Genomic DNA, 24,725 nt, shown 5'->3' with positions numbered 1-24,725 from the left:
GGAAACGGAAATTTTTCGTACTGTCAATCACCAGTGATCACTAGCGATTAAGAATAATATTGAAAAAATTCAACTAAAAGGAGCATTGAAAAGGTGGAAAATATCATCTGTAAGTATTGTAATTACGTGTATGTTAAATTATTTTATATTAGATTATAATGATAGTTTTGCATACATCTCTAACCATGTTTTGGTTTATATATATTAAATATTTTTTATTTGATTCTTGTAGGAAAAGATGAAAGCGAAAACAGCACGATTATTTCTTATAAAAAATATAATACAATGGCACACAAAGAACTCCACAGTTAGCTTGGCAAAGAGAGTTTCGAAAAAGACAGCATCTCCAGATAGCTTAATTACCCAATGAAAACAGAAAGTCGAAATAATATCAATTTCACATTATATTGATCGAATCATGACGAAAAAATGGCTGCGTTCAGCAGATTCAACAGTTTTGCAACCGTTTTATGATTGTCTGCTGAGATAGGACCATTCTTCTAGATCTAAAAGTATGATCCAATTAGCGCGAAGGAAACTTCCAACAGTTGCAAAACAAACGTTCTGCTGAACGCAGCCAATGATGTAGATTCGGTCAATAATCAGTCACAATGACGTCAAATTGACATAATATTTATTTCCTTGTTTTCCCTGAGTATCTGGCATATTGTACATATGATGTTAGGTTAGAAATGTATGCAAAATCATTATTATAATCTAATATAAAATAATTTAACATACATGTAATTACAATACTTACAGATGACATTTTCCACCTTTCCTTTTCAATGTTCCTTTTAGTTGAATTTTTTCAATATTAATGGCTGCGTTCAGCAGACTCAACAGTTTTGCAACCGTTTTATGATTGTCTGCTGAGATAGGATCATTCTTCTAGATCTAAAAGTATGATCCAATTAGCGCGAAGGAAATTTCCAACAGTTGCAAAACAAACGTTCTGCTGAACGCAGCCATTCTTAATCGCTAGTGATCACTAATGATGACAGTACGAAAAATTTCCGTTTCCGAAAAATATGCCCCATGGGAAGCCAGGCTACTTAAAATCGGAATGGAACGATGCTGATTGGTTACCCCTATCACTTCACCTTTCCGATTCCGTTTTCCGTGCCCATGGGACAGCACCCTTAAGCTGCCTTCCCATGGAGAAAGAAACTACGGAACGGAATATTGACAGAAAAGAGATAGGAGAGGATAAAGCGTCGTTTATAATAGGCCGTAACCGTTAACTTAGACCGGTGCCGTAAAAGTTAGAAGATAGGAAACCCGTATTACCATTTATAATAGCCGGCAAAAATCTGTTGATTTTGACTGTAACCGAAAAGTTGACTCAACTTTATCTTTACCGGCCTACGGCCACGGAAAAATACGAAAAAAGTACAAAAGAATGGAAAAGTGCAAAATACCAAGGGATTCAAGTGCAAAAGAACTTTTCTTCATTATCCACTGTAGCCATGTCTTTAAATAAATTATAAAAATGTCCTTTATCTTTTCTTTTTTTATTTATTGGACGTACACTCCAACGACGTTTGTTCCTGATTTTTTTATTTAACGGTGCGTCTGCATATTCAGTATATGCTAGCCCCAGAATTGATAAGAACATTCCACACATTGCTATTTCGGACAAATCCATACTTTTTATTAAATTTAAAATTTATTTATATGACTAATGATCTTTAAAGTTATGTGATTATACCGTGGCCGTAACATCGGTACTGGCTATTATAAATCGCTCCTTTACAGATTACGGTAACGGCCTCTACGGTTACGGCCACTAAATTACGGTTACGGCCTATTATAAACGACGCTTTACCCTCATCCTATCTTTTTTCTATCAATTTTATCTATATTCCGTTCCGTTGTTTCTTTCTCCATGGGAAGGCAGCCTAAAGGCTGATTGTTTCATCTTTTGGTAAAGTTTACCTGTTAGGTAAATCTGACAATCCGCGCACGTGATTGGATAATCTTGTTACTTACCTAACAGGTAAACTTTACCAAGAAGTTGGAACAATCGGCCCTAGAACATATGAAATAAAGTACTCATATATGGGGTAAAGATAAGAAAAACTGCCTTAGTCTGCTTTAGCGATAAAGACTGCTCTCTTTATTAAATTTTCGTCTTTTATAACTACACAGAAACAAATAGCATACGAGATAATTAAACGACTGTACAAACGCGCGAAAACAATTTCAAGTTTTGCGTTGCTGTATTCATATTCATAACTAAGCAACATGACGCATCGCGAGGTCTGAAATGAAGTTGCGCGCAGAACTCCCGCCCCCGTTGCTCTCGCGTTCAAGCGCGCACGTTTCCAAAACTTAAATGTTTGGATCAAAAATGAAATGTAAGTGGCGTGAAATTAAATGTTTACGGAGGGACAGGGTTAAAAAAAAAATCTTTGGCAGTTGGTTTTAATGATCGTTTGCTTCTCTCATTTATTGAGGATAACTTTTTGAATGTCGCTTTAGGCAAACTCAGCCCGATTCAGCCGAGTCTCCCGGATCGCGTCGCCAACTTCAATCCGCGACCGATTTGCGGATAGCTTCGAGTCACGAGACATGTCTCTCTAGAATAAATTAAAAAAAGAAAAGAAAAAGGTACGAAGCGAAACGGTGAGTCCGTTGGTTAGGAGGCGAGTCTCGAAGGCCTCTATTCAATCGCTGCAGACGAATTACGCGACCTATTCCCTCACGCTATAGACGATTCGTCCTTTACGCCGAACATAATACATTCTTCAACGCGATTATGCATCGTACGATACTTCGACAGGGGGAATTTACACTCTGGTGAAAATAAAGACCGGAGTGCAAGTCTAATGCAAAAGAAGAGAATATAAATGAAGCTTCTAAGAAGAGTAAATTAGAATAGCGTTAAGTAAAAAAAAAAGCGTTTTAAAACATAAACTCCTTTTAGGATAAGACGGTACAATTTCAAACGTAGTACAATTCTGAATGAAATAAAATTTGAATCCAACTTTTGAGATTCAAATTTGGTAATCCTCTCATTGTATGGAAGATACCGAAGGATATCAAACAGGAAAAGATCAAACTTGAACCTCGAAAATTGGATTCAAATCTTATTATGTTTAAAATTATATCACCTTATCCGCCATTTTAATTTATGCTTCCTAAAAATTTCGTTCCTGTTATATTCTTCCCTTATATTCGAAACTCTAATCTTGTAATTTCGCCAGGAGGTACCCAAGAACACTCATTAGCATAAGTGTATCATGTTCCGTCGTATGATTTATTTTTTCTTTCAAGGCGATGAAATGGCGATCAGACGTGTGGCGTAAATCCGAAGGATACGCTCCTTGCTGCGACGACGGGAATTACCTTAAAGAATAGCCTCGTCCAAGCATAAGGAAGCTTTTCGGGCGCAACCGGGGATATATTCGCAAGATTACACGAGAGCGGTAGTTTACATTCCTTCCTTCTTTCCTCTCTCTCTCTCTCTCTCTCTCTCTCTCTCTGTGTAGACGTCGGCTATTATTTCTCTAAATCCTTACAAGCTAAAATTATTATGTACAGTATTGTGGACACGATTTCCGACTTTCACTTATTGTTAATCGGCCGTTCCTCCTAGGAGTACGATTAGCACCCGGGCTTGCTCGTCTCATCTGGGGGCGCATCGCACACCTGCAATATATGATAATCAACGACAGAGGAAGCTTTCCTTCCTTTCTTTCGACGACGATCGTTCGGACGTTACTTTATGATTTTAGATGAGAGCCATTGTGAAGAGCACGTGGATGTCGATTGATTAGATGCACACTAATTAATATTGATTAAAAATAAGTCCACATTTCCCTTTTTCTTCAATCTTAAAGTAAAAAAAGATTCATAGGAATGTTTAACGTAAGAGTTGACTTATTTGCGATTTCTATAACGAACAGAACTCCCGTTAGGATAATCACTTGATTACGTGCTGCCTCTTTTATACAAGATTGTAAATATGTAAAAAAAAAGTATTATTTTCACTGAGCTCTATTTAACGGCTCTCATTGTCCCTCGCAATATAATTGCGCTAATTACATGTGTCGGCGAAATAAATTGGCGAAAAACGCCTACCTTGCGTACAGTTGAAAAATGAAAAGTGTTTTTAATAAAAGAAGACTGTCCCTCTACATAAGTAAATTCGCAAACGCAGTAGCCAATCAAAAACGATCAATAGTGTCATTGATGATTTCTGATTGACTGCTGCGTTTGTGCTTGCAAATAACGTTTTATGATTGCGACTTATGTAAAGGTTTTTAAAAAAAATCGAATTTTGTGTTTTTTCTTTTTTTGTTTTCTATCTTTCTTTCCCTCTTTCAGTTTCTTCTTTTCTCAACTACAAGGCTTGATCATTACACCAAAATACACATCGACGTGATAAAATAGACAAGCCACTCCATTCTCTCTTTCTTTTTCTTCTACAATAAGAATTAAAAATATTCCTGCCGTATCGTGAGAGAACGTGCAGCATCGCAATTTTATCGCGCTAGATAATTCGATCGCAGTTCAATCGTACGAATACATAACGTCGAAAAACATTTTCACAACAACATAACGTGATCTCTGCAACTATATTATATGATCGTCGTTAGATTTGTTATACACACGCGTATACGATGTCGACACACGCACGTTACAAAAAAAGAAATGGGAAAACAAGACGTGGGTCATTGCGCATACATAAATCTCGTTTTCGCAATAGAGCGGTACGAATATCCTAAGAACAAGACTGTAATTTGCTAATCTCTGCCCTTCTCTCCAATGTCTCTGCACTTCTCTCTCTCTCTCTCTCTCTCAATTTTTCGCAGTATAAATTCCGTTAATTGCTGTAACTACGTATAGCTAGAGATGCGACGCTTCTAATCTCTTTCTTATTTTTCTCTTATTCCGTTGTTATTGGACAAGATACATAAACGTGCAATTCGTAATTCATACTTAACACTTCTGGCATAATTGATACTTAACTCAGGCTTAACTTAAGTTGATCAATATTTCTTAAAAAAAAAAAAAAAAAAAAAAGAAAAAAAGAAGTATGATTGAGACAATCATCACTGAGCGAACACTTTAATCCCACGTGGCATCTGCTGAACAAAGTACAATTGGTGCGTATTGTCGAACAAAATGTTGTACATGTGTTTAATTGGACATGGGTGATTGCGCGCAATCATACATCTTACAGAGGCATCCGATGCGCGTGTTTTATGTATGTAGGTGCGTTATACGCGTGTCTTTTGTACGCATTCAACTATGCATAAGATCGTGCACGCAGTAATTATTCTCATTTGGTTTCTTTTGGCATTACAAAATAATCTTATTTACAGTCTGTTGATATAATATCAATATTCATACTTCTTTATACTAAATTACGCGATAGAGCATATTATGTTTACTTACTATATTATGCAGATAGGGAACTATTTACAGAATAATAAAATGATAATATAAATATACCATTGGGTATCGTCGAACAGATATTTTACTGCATGTATATACGTGTAAGTGTAGATTCTCGCGCGCGCGCGCGCGCGCGTGTGTGTGTGTGTGTGTGTGTGAGAGAGAGAATGTCGTTTATATGCGTCTATTTGCTTCTTCTTAATTTGAATCGATCGTTTCGTTGTAGAGACATTCGGTCGTGGATTTATCTCGTGGAACAATCGGTAACAAGATAAAGCATCGGTCAGTGTGATTTTTGATGGAGCGAATCATCGGAATTGAAGGATTTGAGAAACGTTTCAATGTGACATATGAATGGATATCTCATTTCTCTACATATCGCATCATTTCGTGATGCGCATAAAAAGAAACGAAAGAGAAAATATCAATTAAAACACAGCCGGAAACAAGGCATTAAATGCATACCATATTCGAAGTTTGTAAACGACTCTTAATTGTAATAACATAATAGCCCTACTTTAATTAAAAAACCTAGAATAATTTGCACACTATGTTAATATGTTACAAGTATGCAATTTTTCACCTAACTATATCCCGAACGTTAAACGATTCACCTTTATATCGCTATCGCACACTCGGGCTGTTATAATAATCTACTTAAAATTCTCATTGGATGTAGCTACTTAAATTAAAATCCCGATTTTACCAAATTTTTCTCTTCAACGAACCAACCTCGACGGTCAATTTACAAGCCAAGAATATTCGGCGATGAATATTCACGTTCTTCTAACATAAGCGAAGAACGACGGGATAAATATGAAATATCACTAAGGCGACGAAATGTAGAACAAAGAAAGCATTTTCTTTCTTTTCTTTCTATCTTTGCAAAGTTTCTTTGCGGGTTTCCTCTCTCTTTTTACATTTTCTTTCCTTTTTTCATAAAACAATTTACAACAAAGTCAGCATCGCGCAAAGTAATGTATTAACTGCCTTCCTTCAATTTAACGCCTCATTATCAGCGCGAGTTAATTATTAAAGAAATATTTCTTCAATATTCTCTTCAGTTTAGCAGATACAGTCAATTTAGCTGTCTTCATCATGGAACATTTCTTCATCGGAGAATGTAAGATGCTATCAATTAAATAAAGTCTACAATATCTAAAAGTATAATTCAAAAGCTTTTTCAATAAATTGAATTTTAGTTCATGATCGTATGATTTATTTTCATCAAGTTATGACTGTTTAAATTTTAGACTTTCTTTAAACGACGTGAAAAAAAATCTTTAAAAAATGTACTATCACATTGCAAAGAAAATTTGACTGTTAAAGCAAACAAGTGTTATTTTCAAACTATTCTTAGAATATGAAGAGGAATATATAGGAAAATTAAAATATATATAAACCGAAATAAAAATAATTTCGAAACATGGGATTTAGCTGTAGCAAAGCGAGTAGAGAATAACTCATGTAAAGAATAACGGAGCGTTAGATTGTATCGGCGTCGTTGTTAAATCGTTACAATCGCATTAAGTGCGCTAATACATTTCGTCGTATATAGTTAATTGTTGTTTAGGACACACGCAGTGAAACGTCATCTGCATTCATATTACGAGGATTATCTCTTTAAGGATTACCACTCATTGTAATTATATTACGTACGTTGAATGGAAGAAAAACAGGTGAAAAGATTGCGAGCAGTCAGAAACGTTTCACATCTAATTCACCTGAGAAAATCATGTTTTTCCTCTCCCTTATTTTCTACTCCAAAGCAATTGATCGCGATGACAACTTTTGTCAAAGACTAATACAAAACGCCTTACTATGCGACAATTATAGAAAATTTTTGTTCATCGCTAAAAAAAAGAAAAAATAAAGAGAGAGAAAGTAAGGAAGAAAACTGAGTGAGTAAAGAAATAATCCTTATTGAGAGACAAACGATCAACGCATACAGATGAATCAGGTATGTCCTGAGATATTTTACTAGTATTTCTTTGAATATATCTTGTAACATCTGAATGTTACGTATCTCACAGAATGATATTTCAAAATATGTATCAGAACATACACAGAGGTTCTCCCTATTCAATAACCAACAGATTTTTGCAATTTGGAATATGTGCTTCCAAATATCCTCTTCTGGACCAATCGAGTGAAAAACAAGCCTTAGAGCATCTTCACTATCTCATCCAAATAGCCATACTACGCCGCATGGGACTGCTGAGATTGCGGCAATTTGCTGGAGCTTTTGTGATGGCTGGACGCGTGTCTTTCCTGAAAACGACAAATAGAAATGTGATGTCTTGCTCCGTGAAGTAATGCAAACAATGAATGAAACATCCGCTAGTACCGCGTAAAAATAACACGTCGTGCAAATAAATACGCCATCTACATATTATTATTTTTAATATATCTTTAATATAATTGAGTCTATTATTTTGAGAATGATTTGTAAGAATCCAAACTTTAAATGAACGAGATGTAAATCTAAACTGAATCTAATAGATAAGACGTCGTTTTTGTTCTCAGCAGAATTATCAAAATAAATGACTCAATTGTTATAGTTTCATAGTTAAATGTAGTATATATAAACTCGTATCTCTCTTTTTTTCTTCATTTCTATAAATCTTCTAATTTTTTTCCATAAGAATTCGATTTCAGATAGATTGATGGGAGCGAATAGATAATAAAAAATCAATTATCTTAGATACTTAGTTTAGATAATAGAATAATAGAAATTAGTTTAGTGTCTTGGGATTTCTCGGGTGAAAAGCACATGAATGCACATAGTGATATATAACTAACAAATTAATGATAATTCGTAGTGGGAATAAAAAAAAAGAAGTATTCTACTAGGATTTCTACGATGAATTAATTTCCGGTTTTTCTTCGATTATATAAACCGGCAATAAAATGGGATTGAGTTAAGGTTTTTAGCAAATTAGCAAAAGCATTTATTTGCAAATTCTATGCATGCAAATGTATATTCAAATGCAAAAAAGTGTAAATCATGCAAGCGTATGCTTATACTTGCGTTCATGCAGGCACGCACGCACGCATACATGTCTCAAAACATTAACAACGTAGGTACTATTACAACAGCGATAATATAATCGAGTGATAACGGTAATTTTGCTCTGAATAATAATAGCAATATAGTAGTCGTGATGTACCCTTCACCAAGCAACAGGCACGAATGACACGAGCAATGTCCATTAATCTTATTTTGTTGATGTTTGATGAACTCGTTTCGTGCGTGATTTATGTAACGATATCGCAATATGATCGCATAATATACTGAGCCGTGATGTTAATACATATATGTATATTGTGTGTGTATATATATATACATATATACATACACATGTACATATATATATATATGCAGCGATACAGTGTGCGGTAGTACTGCATATGTACATATAACATGTGTGATATTAAGAAGACAAAATAATCACTAAAGTACGTTTCATTTGCACAGTACGTTTATTTACGTTGCTTTAATATTTCTTTTTTTTCTTTTTTTATCAACCATGCGACGCGTACGATCCCTGTTATTAATTCTGTGTAGTTCCTCGTCTAAAATCGTCTATCTTTCGCTCTAATATTTGTGAGTAATCCAAAATGAAAATTTGAATTAAAAATTAAAATATATTTCAAGACATTTCGGTAACTGTATTTCAACTTTAGCGTTTCTCTTTCTGTCTCCCTTTCTCTTCAAGACAGGTAGCGTACGCGACGAATGGTGAATATACATCGTGTACAGAATTTACGTAGTTTCCACGTTACACACACATATATATTCTTCTTTTTTTTTTAGCGAGATGTACTTGTACCCTAAGATTTAGATTTTGTAATTCATTTGTGCCGTATCCGCTGCTCATTTCGCGTGAGCTTGCACTGTCATGTCCTCGTGACGATTACTCAATGATTTCAAATCGATGTATCATTCGTTAACAACCAACAGCTTAAAAGCGTTATCGATATACATCAATTTGTCGATGATTCCATTATAATCCAAAATCTAGATTATTTTATTAAAACAAAATACAATAGACAATTTCGTTACTCTGGATCAAGACAAAGATAAAGGAAGAATCTCAAGAATTACTAAAAAAAATTGTATGAATTTTTAATATTATCAAAAATATTTTTACGAAAATACGCTGAAAACTTATGTACATCTTTAACATATACGTATATGTAAATGTGTATTTTCTCTCTCTCTCTCTCTCTCGCATGCTCGCTCCCTGCTTATCTCTTTCTTTTTCTCTCTCATTCTTTTTTTATGCTACTTATCAATCACAGATCCTCTGTCAAGTTTCGAATTATTCTATTGTGTAAAAAAATTTCCTATCATCACTTATTTACTTTCTAATACACTACATACTTTAATTAATTTTAAACAAAATTTTTGCTAAAACAAATTAACCTAACAAAAAAATTATATCATTAATTCACTAGAAAAATGATTGAATTTTTATCTAGAAACAAATCAGCTAAACTAGTCCAAAAATTGATTAACGAGAAAGCTAAATGATATATAAAGTATTATATAAATATATATATATATATACACACACATAATATACTCTTCTGCTTTTCTCTTAAATTTCTTATGATCACAGAATATAAAAACTAGAGATTTACCTTAGCAATTATTTTGTCTTTCTATTACTCCTTTTCAATTGCGTTACTAATTGCACAATTTGACTACGCAGTTGCATTTCTTTGCGTTTTCGTCACTGTGCACGGTTTCGTTGACATATATTGTATTGGCAAAAAATCGAGTTACAATCGGCGGAGATCAAATCACTAAGTACATTAATCTTCAGTTTATACGATAAATAAGAGAAAAGACGCGAAAAGTTTCCTGAGAATAATATCCCATACGAGAAATTTCTTTTGAAAAATTTTCAATACGGCGCGAGCGTTATAAAATATATTCCGAAACAGAATTTTTCATTTGATATACCGAATACATGTATATATATACATACTAATGGTCTTTAATAAATTTGACACATTTCTGGCTATGTAAATATGGTGAGAAAAACCGCATTTGAAAGTACATATTTCTAGAAATAATTTCGTCCCGTGAAAGCTCCGATAGTTACCACAAGTCAAATATAACATGGAAATAAAAAAATATTTAACATATATGTATTATAGTTCACATATGAGGAAAGGGATGACAAAAGTAGTGACCAGGCAAGTTTGCACAGAAAAGAGGAGATTTAGAAGAAAGGAAATATATTTACATATAAGAAAATGGAAGTACGTAGAATATAAATGACGAGTTTAGAATAAGTGATAAAATATGAAATGTAATTAGTAGTAATGTAAGTTAAATTAGTTTAGGCGTTAGGGTAAAGCTAAATTAAGGATGGAAAAAAAATGTTTAGAAAATATCCACAAAAGAACTAAAAAGATTTCTTTTTTACAGTTTTCAATCTAAGTAAGAACTGAAGCTTTTACTAATGACTAATCATAAACTTTGAACAATGGTTTTTTTCCAGTATATGGAAATATAAAATTGTTCATTATTTTCCCGTTTTACGTTAATCTTTTGCAATGTGTTTATTTAAAAGTTGTATTTTTTTGCTATTATCTCGAATTTAGAGACTCTACACAAAAGTTAGGATAAAGATTTAGATTAAACTAAAATGTGAATGCGAGCCTTATAAACTCACAAGGCTTAATAAGTTTTTATGTATATATACACATATATATATATATATACATACATAAAACATACATACATATATATGTGTATACATATAATACATATATATCTATTACAAATTTCAAAGCAGCAATGGTAATATGTTGCACTTAACAAAGCATATTTGAGTTCACACGGGAAGAAAAGATTATATAATTATACATAAAACATTCACTGTATTATTAAATGAAATTATCAACTAAGCTCTTAATCATAGATCCTCTGCATTTCACAAATCAGTCGTTTGCGTGTGTGAGAACAGCGATGGTAATCGTGATAATATAATAATTAACATTCACGATTCCGATATAATACCATTTCTCTGCACATCATATACTATACATTTCTTAAACAATGTTGTACATGTGCATATACGTATACATAGCATACACTCTTAGAAAATATATTCTGAGCGTAATATATATCGATCGCATTTTAATTTAATCCGATGCGAAGTTCCTGAGTTAATATTTGTTCTATAAAAAATTCATATCGTGTGTTCGAGAGTAACATACAAAATTTAATCAAAATCATTAATAATTTCGGATAAGACCATGTTTATGTAATCAAAACGATTCGTAAACATAATCGCTTACCTCCCTAGGCTAGTACTACACGTACTCCTCACTATTCGCTAATAGTAAAGACTTCTATCTTCGCGGATAATAGTCTTTCAGGCATAACTGACACCAACAGAAAATCATATCGCTTTCTCCGCTATATCTTCGTCTAATATATTTCGTCTATCACATGTGGCAGTGTTCCTCTTCTCAAGCTTTACAACGTGGTTTTCCTCTTCTATGAACTTAATGTTTTCCCTAAGACTCTTATATGTTCAACAGTTAATTATTATACATAATTATTAAGCGATGTATTATGTATAGAGAAAAAGAAGCCTATAAGAATATCTCGCATATAGACATATTAGAATATTTTGAAGAAAGTTGTGATATTTTCAAAAAATTTCCTATTTCTCGACTAATATTTTTATTTCTCGGTCTCTTTTAGAGAAAAAAAAGTGAACTAATCGCGGAAATACCAAAAATTTTGATTAGAGCACATAAAAAATATGATTTTTTTTTAAACGGACTCATCAAGGGCTACAGGAAATTTTTTAAAGATCTTGAAAAATTATATGCAAATTTTAAAGATAGACGAAATAACTATAGCATTTCCAAAATGTATTTAAGTTTGCGGCAAGAAAAATATAATTTATCTCAGAGGATTTAATATCATCGATAAAAAATTATCATAATTAAACAAATCCTTCTCTAAATTTCAAGGATAATCCATTGTAGCTTATTTCTTTAATTTATAGTATAAATTAGTTATTTATTAATTATTATTTCTTAATAAAGTCATAAAAACGTACATAAGCCAAGGGCATTAGGAGTCAGCGCTGGAATTCAATTGCGCAAAAATTCAAATAAATCATGAAAATTGTTTGTACGTTTCAGCTCCGTTTTGAGCCATCTTCAGCACAATAAATAATAATAAATTAACACCTATCGTGGAAATGCATTAAAAAAAATCTGGGGTTCGTTATTAATACATTATTGGATAACGACTATCCTTTAGATTTCATTTTTAAGACCTTGAATGAGAGAAATAAAAAACTAATTAAAAAATCGAACAACTATAATAATCAACATAAAAACAGCCAAAAAGAAAAAAATCAAGTGGTTCACTATTCCATTTATTAACGGTATCTCCAAATTCAACAAATTTATTAACGGGATATGTCAAAGAGTGTTTTACTACAGTATTAATAAGTTGAATCAGTTCATTAAAGTACATAAAGATCCTCTCCTAAAATTGTCAAAAAAGAATATCGTGTATAAGATCAATTGCAAAGATTGCGATGCGTCTTATGTTGGCCAGACAGATAGGAAATTAATAACAAGACTATCAGAACACCGGAACCATATTCGCAGAAAGACTTCGTTTCGTATGGTCATTACCGACCATAGGATGCATTGTAATCATGACTTCGATTGGGAGAACACAAGAATTCTGGGTGAAGAGAGATCTTACAATAAGAGATTAATGTTTGAAATGATGCATATAAATCTACAATCCAATGGTCTTAACATGCAAACAGACACTGAAACTTTAAACAATGCGTACATAGAGATCTTCCGTAAACTATAACGCTAATATTGTTTTCGACCGACTTGTACTCTCTTTGTTTTTACACACGCGACAGTTATTACTGAGCACATCACGAACCAACATGAGTGCTTTTATTCCTACAATTTTATCTTTTTAATTAATTTTAATTTAAATTTAATCTGTGACGACTTCTGATTGATTTGCATCAAACTTTGACGATATTTGATGTACAGTTATGGCTGCTATGTGATGGACACTATTATTTTTAAATTCTGCATTATAATATGTTGCTTTGTCAAAAAATTTTGTAATTATTCAGCTAAAGAGACAGACTACCATACATCCACTCAGCTAAGCAATTGTTTGGGACAACATACAAGATGTTGATAATGGAGCTCCTCACCACATTACAGCCATAATCAAGAATACTGGAATGCGTTTCCACAATAGATGTTAATTTATTATTATTTATTGTGCTGAAGATGGTTCAAAACGGAGCTGAAACGTACAAACAATTTTCGTGATTTATTTGAATTTTTGTGCAATTGAATTCCAGCGCTGACTCCTAATCCCTTTGGCTTATGCACATTTTTATGACTTTATTAAGTAAAGGAATCTTTATTAATCGATTCTTCGATATCATTTATCTTTATTATTATTTCTTATTTTTAAGCACTACATATAAAAAGGAAAATAGTAGCAAGCAAGAGTAGGTGTATTTCTATAGCGAACTCTTACAATACGTAGATCATGCTGGCTACAAATGGGAAAGTAATTTTGTGTTGAAAAGAGAAAAAGGAAATAAATAACGATGCTTCGAAACAATACCGTAGACACTTTGTATTATTATAATATCAATAGCTTCTATCTATGCATATCATTATGCATAGATCGATCCCACACAAACACTTAAATTTAATTTGAATTAAGATTCATGAAATCGTTGTATGCAACTCATCGAAGATTATACAAAATTACACATTATTGATTTTATACATTTGCACAGATTTTTATGCGAATATCTATAAGCACTCAGATTTTATTATCGGATTGATATTCTTATGATAACGATTTGTTTCGAATTGACGCCGTTTCACTACGATAGAATCAAAGCATTGGAACAAGATGTTATATTGAATTAAGATTTTCTACAGTTGGGTATTACGATATGTATGGAAAGAAGAACCGATCGAAGCAGTCAGATGATAAAGAATAAATGGACTCATGCTGCTATTTCTACTAAACTAATCCGTAAAATCGAAGGAAAAGAAAAAAATTAATAATATTTTCATAGATTTTAATGGCTCAGAGAACGATTAAGGACTTGCGTTAAATTTCAACGCTCAATTCAGTACACGTATAGTGTAAGAAAAAAATATATGTATACATATACACATTTAAAAGTGTATATTTTTATTATTTACATATATATATAATTTAAAAATAATAAAAATAATGTATTCTTCTCAATTTGAGTTTTCACGACAGAAAAATACTATATATTTACATATATAGAAAATTTCATGTTGCTGAAGGCATTATATTCCTATGTATACCTTCCTTATATTTTTCATAACTTTTTTAATAATTTTGGTAAATTATTTATGTATGATTTTTTTATTATTACATATAAGAGAAAGAAATTATATACATCTATATGTACAAGAACTTCATATTAATTGTATGAAAAATTGAGTCCTAGTTAAATAAGTTAGTTTTCACATGTAAGGCAGCTTATAATCTGATGAACCATAGATACGAGGCTCAATAGTTTTTGAACTATGGTGTAAAACTTGTACTCACAAAGCACTTTTGATACACTATATATAGCTAAAAAATGATCCATTATTAAACTTTGTGTCTATGACATCTTTTTTTCATCACATTATAAGCTACATTATATGTGAAAACTAAATCATTTCACCAGAATCCAATTTTCATATAATTAATTTTCAAATGAAAATACGAATCCATAAAATTTAATCGCTTCCAAAGCATTTTGTTTTACTTAAAAATGCTACAGGATAAAAAAAGACAGAAAATGAAAAAAATATCTTTCAGTGAATGTAAACTAATAGTTTCTTAAATTATGTCCTTCGTTAGATATAAACTGTATAGTGATCTTAAGAAAGAAATGGAAAAAAGAATAAAAATCTTCACAAAACGAAGCACAGAGTTTCGCATCGTCGTGATAATGGGAAACTTAATTATTTAAAGAAAAATATGTTTGTTTAACTACTAATTATTACAAAATATATATACAGATAAAGGAAGCAATCCTAGAGATTGAAGTTTAAAAAAAATGTGTGTATATAACATAAATCTATAACTTGATTTAATTGCAAATTCTATAGTGCAGATAAATTCTTTACATATGTATAAATATATTGGTTTGTTCGGAATTCAATCGATTTTGTTATTGATGTTCTTAGCAATCATCATTTTTTATAATGCTGTTTGTATATGTATTTTATAATGCTATTAGTGTATGTGTACTTAAGAGCCACTCAGAAAAATATAAGGCAGTAAGACATAAGCAGTAAGCGCGAATTGTATTTTTTTATAATCACAATAAAGTATGTATACAAATTTTTTTTACTGTGATTATATATATATTTTTTAATGTAAATATGTGTATGCGCGCGCGTGTGTGTGTAAAATCACAGTAAAGACCACAAGGCAATAATGTAAGTAGCAATTCCAAAATGATTTGCTTTTATTTTTGTGTACCATAGTCTTAAAAGACAAAAATTTCTGAGTGTCATTTGAAAGCAACAATATTAAAATTGTTGCATTTGTATTTGTTTAACGACGTTTAAAAGATGTAAAATAAGAAAGAGCATGTTCGCCATTTAATATTTTTTTTACTATTGCCAGTATTGCATAGTTTAAAAAGATATATGCTGTTTATATGGATATCGATGAAAGCATTACGCGTGATTGTCTCATTTCAAACCGGGTGCATTTTTCCTGGAAAATGCAAAATGTTCTAGCAAATCATCTATTATTGAAAAAATCATGATAAAAAAGTATTATTCTATGTAAACACATTGCTTTAGAACTTTTCTCAAATTTCACTACAAATTTTCAGAACAACCCAATATTTTATATGTAAAGAAAAAAAAATATATATACATATATTTATATATATGTACACATAAAATATATATGTAAATATACAATACATACATATGTAATATGTACATATATATACATGTAAATTGAAAGGCCTCATCACTCTGACATTAACGGAGGAGGTGGTGGAGGCGGAGGAGGTGGCGGTCCACTCGGCAGGGGAGGAGGCGACGGTGGTGGTTGAAGAGGCGGTGGAGGCAACAATTGTGTATCTTCCTGCCGGGTGGACGCAACCGATTGTACGATATTTTGATTCTGATAAAGTTGATTTGAGAGCAATGACGGCGGTGGCATCGACGTATTGATGGTACCATCCGGCGTCATTATTAAATTATTTCCTGTCGGATACATCGAGTATTGGGACTGTTGAAATTGTTGATAGTACTGCTGATAGGCGGGATCGTACACGTACCCGGTGGATGTATTAAATATTGATGTATGATAATTAGTATAAAAATAAGAATCTGTGCCCTGGTCAGCTTGACCAGTCCCTCTCGCGTATCCGCCGACGTCGCCGCGAATGGCCAGGGGATGATGGGAATTATAAGGGGCTTGATGATGTTGATGACCGCGACTACCGTGGCTACCGCGGCCATTACCATAAATCTCCCGCTGGTAGTGACCACCAGCGTTACCGCGCTGACCGGCAACTGCATGATGTAGTGGTGGTCCGCGATGCTGACGGACGCCTCTTCCACGTACCTTATTATTGCTGCCGGAGTTATAGTGTCTGCCGTTCTGCCGTTCACTGGGTCGGTGGCCCTGGCCATAACCCGTCGCAGGTATCATCACCGCTTGCTTCTTCGTGGGCGGAAGGCCACTGCTGCCCGAGCTGTCGCCGAGCATCTCGACTCGCTCGCGCTTCCGACTCGTCGTTTCGTTCGCGGATGATTCAGAGAGCTGCAAATATGAGGATCCGCTCGAGCCGTTCGATGACGACGATGATGACGTCGACGGCGGCGGCTGCGCGGAACTCCTCGAGATGCCATCAGTACGTATCTTGATCTTTAGCGGACCTTGCATCATCGGTGGCTGCGCAGGAGATGAACTCGGTACACTATCGGTGCCCTTGAGTCGTTCCTTGGGGATCTTGATTTTCAAGACCGTGCTCTGTGGCGATATAGTTTTGTCCGACGAGCTGGGAACTCCGCCGACCACGGTCGGCGATGCTTCCATGCCCAGATTCAGTTTGTCCTTAGGAATCGTAATTTTGATGGGCGCCGCCGCTGGCGTCTCCTCGCTTTTTTCCTTGTCTTTTTTCTCACGATGTTTCTCTTTACCCTTTCCCTTGTGTTTATGCTTATTATGCTTATTATCCTTACTTTTCTCCTTGCGCTTGTGTTTTTCTTTCTTTTTCTTCTTTTCACTCTTATGATGCTCCGACCGTTTCTCTTCAACTGGAGGAACAATCGTTACCGTGGAAGCTGCTGGCACTGCCAATTCCACCACATTACTATTGCTTGGCAACGTCATCGACACATTATCGGAGAGAACACTGATATCTACGGTCGAAGCTATCGGCGTGAAATTATCGCTCGCTATCGATAAACACTGGGTCGTCACTGGTAATTGATCCATCAACGAATGCTGAATAGACTGTAGCCGATGCTGCTGTTGCTGATGCTGCAGTTGTTCTTGATGCACCTTTTGAATAGGTAATTGGCTAGGTTGTTGCAGTCCCTGCAACAGTGAAGGCATCGGCGACAGTGTCTCCTGGAGCAATGCGCTTATACTCTGCGCAGACTTGATCGGCGACGTGTACTCGAGTTTCGTCTGCGAGTGCGTCTGGGAATGCGTTGGTTCCAAAGCCCTATGTCCCGATGGTTCATTCTTTACATAATGCTCTAGAAATTCCCTTTTCACACGATGCTCCGGGGGCTCTTGTTTTGCTACATTGAGGTCCATACCATTAGTTAGTGTATTGACGTTGAACGAGACTTTATGCTGCGACATCGTATTGAAACGAAGCTGATCCGACTCGAACGGTTTGATGAGTTCCGGCGGTTTCATATCGTTAATGACGGATGATGCGCTACTGCTCCTTCCGTTTGACGACGGATTGTCACGTATCGGTTGGATCAGATCGGGTACGCGACCGAGCATCTTCATTGCCTCCAAACTGGTTGTATCCTCCGTCTTGATTTCTGTTTTTATTACCACCTTCTCGTTCTCGCTAATACTCGATGCACGGGTCCTCTTATGTGCGGATACCGCGCCGTCGTTGGAAGATGATCGTTTTATCGTTGATGAGTCTTGCAGAGTCGGAGAACTCGCGAACGGTGACACGCGTTCTTTCAGCTTTGTGACTGCGGAGGGTGGCGTCTTCTGTTTCGATTTAGGCCTTGCGCTTTGCGCATGCGATTCTCTGGTCACAATAGGAGTCTCTGGGCTGAATAGTGATCTATGCTTGCCAGGTGGTGTATGCAAATTGCTCTGTTGAACATCGACGGAATTCCTCTCAACGAATTCCTCGTGGATATTCGATCGTGATCGCTTCTCCGACTTTATATCGTCCACATTATTCAATGTGCTTAGGCAAGACTGGGAATTGCCATTTTTAATAGTATCTTTTAGAATCTGGGATACACCCTGCGCACTATGCTGACTATACATTTGTGTCTTAATGGGTGCGGGCTTCTGTGATGACGAAGTGCTTGGCGATGTGCCCTGCGGCAGAGCATTCTGGCTAGTAGTTGTCGCATGCTTCATTTCACCTGTGAATGAGCTGCCTTTGTCTTGTTGCTGCTGATTGTACTTGGCATGATGCGGCTGTTTCTGCTGCGCATTCATCAGATACGGTATGTCTGCCTGCTTTGGTGGCGGCAATGGTTTTTCGATCAACTTCCGCACCTCCTCACATCTCTGCTCCAACGTTTCTGCTTTTCGTCGTTGATTCTCCATTCTATTCATATCCGCATATTTGGCGGATTTAAGTCTTGGATCCTCCCCTCGGTACAATCTCTTATCGTGCGCCTGATGCTTGCTATCGAGTGCATTCAGTCTATGTCCGCTGTGATTATTACTCATCTTTTCCTGTAAACTACTATGCGAGGATGCGGAATCCTGCACGGCACCACTGTCCGACCTATGAGGCACGGATTCGGACGAGGAACTATCTAAATTGGCGTGAGAATGCGAAGAGTGTGTTATACCGGCGCTTGTGCTGGCCACCCCAGCACTGTGTTCTCTTGGCAATCGTTGCCTGTTGGGATCGCGATTAGGTTGACTACCAGTCGAGTGTCTCTGTACCGGCTGACCGACTTTCATATCCGGCCGATGATGATGATTATGATGAAGACCAGTGCCCTTTTGCACAGATGGCATTTGGTGCTTGTTCGGCATACTTGCATTCGATACTGGTTTATGATGATGCGAATGGTAGGGCTTGTTAGGATCGGTGATATGGCCAATAGCGGCAACTGCCTTCTCCCGCTCTAGACGCTCTCGTTCCTTCTTCTCACGATATTCTCGATAATCTATTGCGGTTGCTCTCGATGGGCCTGCAATAGCTCCAGTTTTCTTCTCATCTTGCTTCTCCTGTTGCGCATGATGAGAACGACTCGAATGAGCAACAGCCGTGGCGGTGGCGCTATCCATGGTATGATGAGAGCGACTCGAATGGGCAACGGTGATAGAGGCAGCAGAGGCGGTTGCGGCGTCTGTCGCATGATGAGAACGACTTGAATGAGCAACAGCACCGTCCGTCGTATGATGAGAGCGACTCGAATGGGCAGTAACACCAGTCGTGGAGGTAGAAGCGGTACCATCTGCTGCATGATGAGAGCGGCTTGAATGGGCAGCGGTGGCAGCGGCAGCACCTGCGGTGCCTTCGGCTGCATGATGAGAGCGGCTCGAATGAGCGGCGGCCGCACCTTCTACCGCATGATGAGAACGATTCAAATGAGCAACTACAGCGGCAGCGGCACCATCCAATGTTGCTGGAGATTGTATTCTACGCGGTTCGGCATCCTAAAGAGAAAAAGGTACGAGTTAGAATTCGTCTAAGAAGAAAATGCGAAAACACAATCATATTCGTATGTGCGAATTGTGTGACTTACAAATGGCGAATTCGGTAGACTCGGATGATGAATACTTGGACTTTGATTAGCGGAAATACTCATAATTTTCCTTTTCAATCTCGATGGACACTTATCAAATATATGAAGAAATTCATCTGTAAGTTCTTGAAGTAAATCCCCTGTTACAGTTCTATCAACGTACCAAAACCATTGCCTTCCTTCAGTACTTTGTGGTATCTGTGTATGGAAATGATAAGTGATTATTAAAAGTGTATCAATAAATGTTAATGATTACAGAGAATCAAGACAAACATAAATCGATCTGAACAACAAAGGCAATACATATATGACATGAATTATTTTATAACTTTTATACTAAAAGTTATTATTGCATATTAGTATTCTGTAATTTGCGACTTTTGCGCAAATGTTCAGAAGATATATATTTCTCTTACCTCCCAATTGGACCATTTACACGCGAGATGTATGCAAAAACAAGCAACAACTGTCGGCTTATATTGTAGACACATTGTAGTTAAATGTAGGCTGAAAAAAAAAAGAAATCGTATAAAAATAGCATTGAGCATGTTAAAACAAACTTTCGCTATGTAATGATTTTAAAGATTTGCATGTTAACAGGAATCATACTAGTGTATAGAGAAATGGCAACACAATCCGTCAAATGGAAATAGTAACCTATTACTATTTTTATATAGAGATATAAATATAGATGCATATAGAGATATGCAAAACAAATGTTTTCCAAAATCATCGTTTGTAAAAAAGCAAAATTATTTTTATAATTGTTTACCATTTTAAATATTACGTATTATTCTAGAATAAAAAAGATGAAAACTCCATTCTTTTCCTATTTCTGTGTATAATTTAACTTTTGTCTAATATTTTGGAAATGATATCTGTGGAGCTTCTGGGATGATTATCATTTATGTTTTAATATTTCACAGAAAATAATAAAATCTAGAAGGTGCTAATAAATAGTAATGTAAAAGCAATGAACACTTACCTGTTAGATGCCATAAAGTACGAAGTCTGAGCTAAGTCCTTACTTGCTAAAATATGAATATTTCATTTTAATTCGTTTTTATCATAACAATTTTGTATTGATATAGGGTTAACAAATATCACAACAGCGAAAAGTGGACAATTCCTACAGAAAATACAAAAGTAGACACATATAAAAGAAAAATTAAAATTTCTTAAACTAAAATTTTAATCATATATATCTTTTTCATTCCCTTGTAATAAAATGTATGTTCAATATTATTTTATTCTTATTCTAACTTTATACATAATAAAACAAATTTAATTCTTAACATACACTGAAAAAAAATGTTACATTAAATTTGATTAAAACAAGAGCATTGTATTTGTATCATTAATAGTCTTGTGTGAATTAATAAAATTATTTTTAATTGAAATATTGCTGTTTATATAACATCATTTCTTTCATTTTAATTGTTAAAAAAAATTTTATAAAAACCGCGTATTTTTCTATATACTAATTCTCTTAAACAATTTGCTCAAAATTTCTTCTCATAAAATTGGAAAATGTAATTTGAACGTTGTATTCTACTTCGAAACTAAAGATTAAAATTTAAAACATAAAAATAGAACACTTATTGCACATTTTATTAAAAAGAGAAAAGAAAACCAAAGATAAAGTTTTATATAGAATGTGTCCTCTTAAAGTAGTGTTTTGGTAACCCTAAATTTAAATTGATATATTAAAGATACAAGAACCTAACCTGTACCTTTCACTAGCTGACAACATCTAACAACATGAGTGTGTGGATGATCAATGGCAACATCAAATCCTAATGTTTGTAAGAGGACATTTTCATTGAATACTAGGTCTTGCGCTTGTTCGAGAAATTGCTACAAGTAATAATACAGTATTAAAATCCATGTGTTATATAATAGAATAAATAAAAAGAACATCTTTTATAAATTATGATGTTAGCTATAGAAATATATCAAAACAAGCTCACCACAGGGTAGATACAAGGGTAGATTTTTATCTACATTTACCTCAGACCTAATGTCAGGTGGAGGTTGATCTCTGTGGAGACACATATGTGCCATTTTGATAACATGTTCTAATTTCCTTGGTTGTTCCTCTACTTTTGCTGCTAAAAAGATTGCTGCCACTGCAATAGCATTCCTATGGAAATGTGTCAGCGAATGAAACACATAAAATCGGTGCATGTAGACTATAGCTGTATTGATACATAATTGGGACCTGGTTTTTATTTATATTTTATTAAGGAAAATACTTTTCTTAGAAATATTCACAAAAATCTGAAATATTTAGGCTTAGTTAAGGATAAGAAATACATTTTTGCACATATATTTTCCAATTATATTGATCTTGGAAATAAAAAACATTAATTTTTAAGAATGTTCTCTTATTGCAGAATTATTATATAAATATTATAGTACGTTTATTATTATCCACAAAATGAATACAATTGTAAAATATACATATAAAAAAAAGTATTTCTACAAAAATCCTATCTCTCACATAATGATTTTAAAAATTATCTCGCAATCTCTGCACAGTATAACGAATATTGCATAAACAGATGCAAGAAACAGATTCAATATATATTGGAATCTTATATATCTTATGTACTGTAAACGTAATGTAAACAATTCTATTTACATTAACATAAATGAACGCGATTAAAAACTATATAGCAAAATATTTTCAATTGATCAAGTATATACAACAAAATACTGTTTTTTCTTTACGCAAAATTATACATATAATATACATCATATGTATAATGTATAATCAATCACATATGAGAGAGAACGCTATCAATTCAGTCAAAGTTAGATGTGTTTCGAATATATAATACAATTAAATAAATTTATTTCAGATATGATTGCGAGCCGATAACTTTCGGATTCAACAATATCAGTCTGAAACATCACTAATCCCCTTAAATTCCCCCTAAATTATTCAGAAAAACTGTATAGAAATTATTGCGAAAAATATTACCTCAGCTAGGGTTCGAACCTGGAATCTCTCGACTTTCCGGGAAGAGTGTCTTAGCCAACTCGACCACTGAGATAAACTAATTTCTATACAGTTTTTCTAAATTTAATTAATAATGTTTCACTGATTGTGTTGAATCCGAAAGTTAGCGGCTCGCAATTACGTCTGAAAAATAAATAATTTATTTAATTGTATTATATATTCGAAACATCTAACTTTAACCGAATTGATGATGTTCTCTCTCGTATATGATGTATTTATATATGTATGGTCTTTCTAAAGAATATAATGTATAACCATTGAGCAATGATAAAATATTTTGATAATAAAATGTTGAACGATACTGTGTTGAAACATATTATATACTAAGTTTATTCTGCATTGTATATATACTAAGTACTGATAAGGGATGATCTGACTTTATAAAATCCAGAAAAATGTGCACACTGTTACCTGCAGTACTACCTATGTAGACATAACAAAGAAAAAAGCAGTTTTTGTTAAATTATAGAAACAAAGTGATTTAATACAAAAGAAACGAATTCTTCCGAGTCCTTTTAAAGTAAAGGAAGACATAAAAAAATAACAAAAAATCTAGATTGCAATTACTTTAAAATTATTTCTTAGAATTAAATTAAATGGAAAGATTAGAAAATAGAGAGAAGGGATACAATAGTTTTTATATATAAAATAATTTATTTAAATTTTATTTTCAGTTTACAGTCATGTGGGAAAGTCGATTCAATAAATTCGGTCAACAATTCTTCTTATTTCTTCCTAACGGTTTAGTTTAATGATACAAGTACTGAAATATAATAAAATATATACTTTATTTGCATCATCAAAAAGAGAAATTCAAGAAATTAATGAAAATATTAACATACTATAACAAACTTGTTAGCTAAAATATAAAAAATAAAAAAGCAGAAACTTTGTAATATTATGTGAAAGGGATTGACTAAAGTTCCTGAAAGTTGTAAAAGTCTAAGTAAAATCAAGAGCACAAAATAAACTTTTCAAATTGTCCACATATGACTACAAAGATAGTGCTGGATTAATACTTAAATGCGCAGACTTTTGCAGTTCCTAGCACAAATATATTTAAAACCTACAAAATTTTCTTGTTTAATTGTACTTTGTACACAACACACGAAATGCAAATAGATGAAAATGATTAGCAAAAATTATAAGACGCATATGTCAAAAATGTATAGATTAGGTTCGGGACTTTATTTAATTTTTTTTTTTTTTCAAATGTTCTCATTCTTTCCTCCAATGTAACCCGTTAATCGATGATCCTTGTCCAAGC

The 24,725-nt window shown here is 34.0% G+C and overlaps 1 protein-coding gene across 4 annotated transcripts in view; it reads right to left on the bottom strand.

The window, feature by feature from the left end:
- Window positions 1-7,298: 7,298 nt before the first annotated feature.
- Window positions 7,299-24,725, bottom strand: part of LOC108728277 (cyclin-T) — a 24,307-nt gene continuing 6,880 nt past the window's right edge. Inside the window, exons 2-8 of one of the 4 annotated variants that reach the window (XM_018456760.1) lie at window positions 22,444-22,654; window positions 22,161-22,290; window positions 21,419-21,464; window positions 20,850-20,940; window positions 20,434-20,631; window positions 17,078-20,344; window positions 7,299-7,677 (exon numbers count right to left, since the gene is read on the bottom strand). In XM_018456760.1, coding sequence (XP_018312262.1) covers window positions 7,606-7,677; window positions 17,078-20,344; window positions 20,434-20,631; window positions 20,850-20,940; window positions 21,419-21,464; window positions 22,161-22,290; window positions 22,444-22,654 — 4,015 coding nt within the window. In that variant the 3' untranslated portion in view covers window positions 7,299-7,605. Of the gene's footprint in view, window positions 7,678-16,474; window positions 20,345-20,433; window positions 20,632-20,849; window positions 20,941-21,418; window positions 21,465-22,160; window positions 22,291-22,443; window positions 22,655-24,725 lie in introns of those variants that run through there. The other 3 variants (XM_018456761.1, XM_018456758.1, XM_018456759.1) reach the window with 3 other exon arrangements.

This window comes from Mycetomoellerius zeteki, unplaced genomic scaffold (assembly GCF_001594055.1).
Source record: "Mycetomoellerius zeteki isolate Tzet28-1 unplaced genomic scaffold, Tzet1.0 scaffold60, whole genome shotgun sequence".
NCBI classification, from domain to species: domain Eukaryota; kingdom Metazoa; phylum Arthropoda; class Insecta; order Hymenoptera; family Formicidae; genus Mycetomoellerius; species Mycetomoellerius zeteki.
This window is presented reverse-complemented; position numbering and strand designations above follow the sequence as displayed.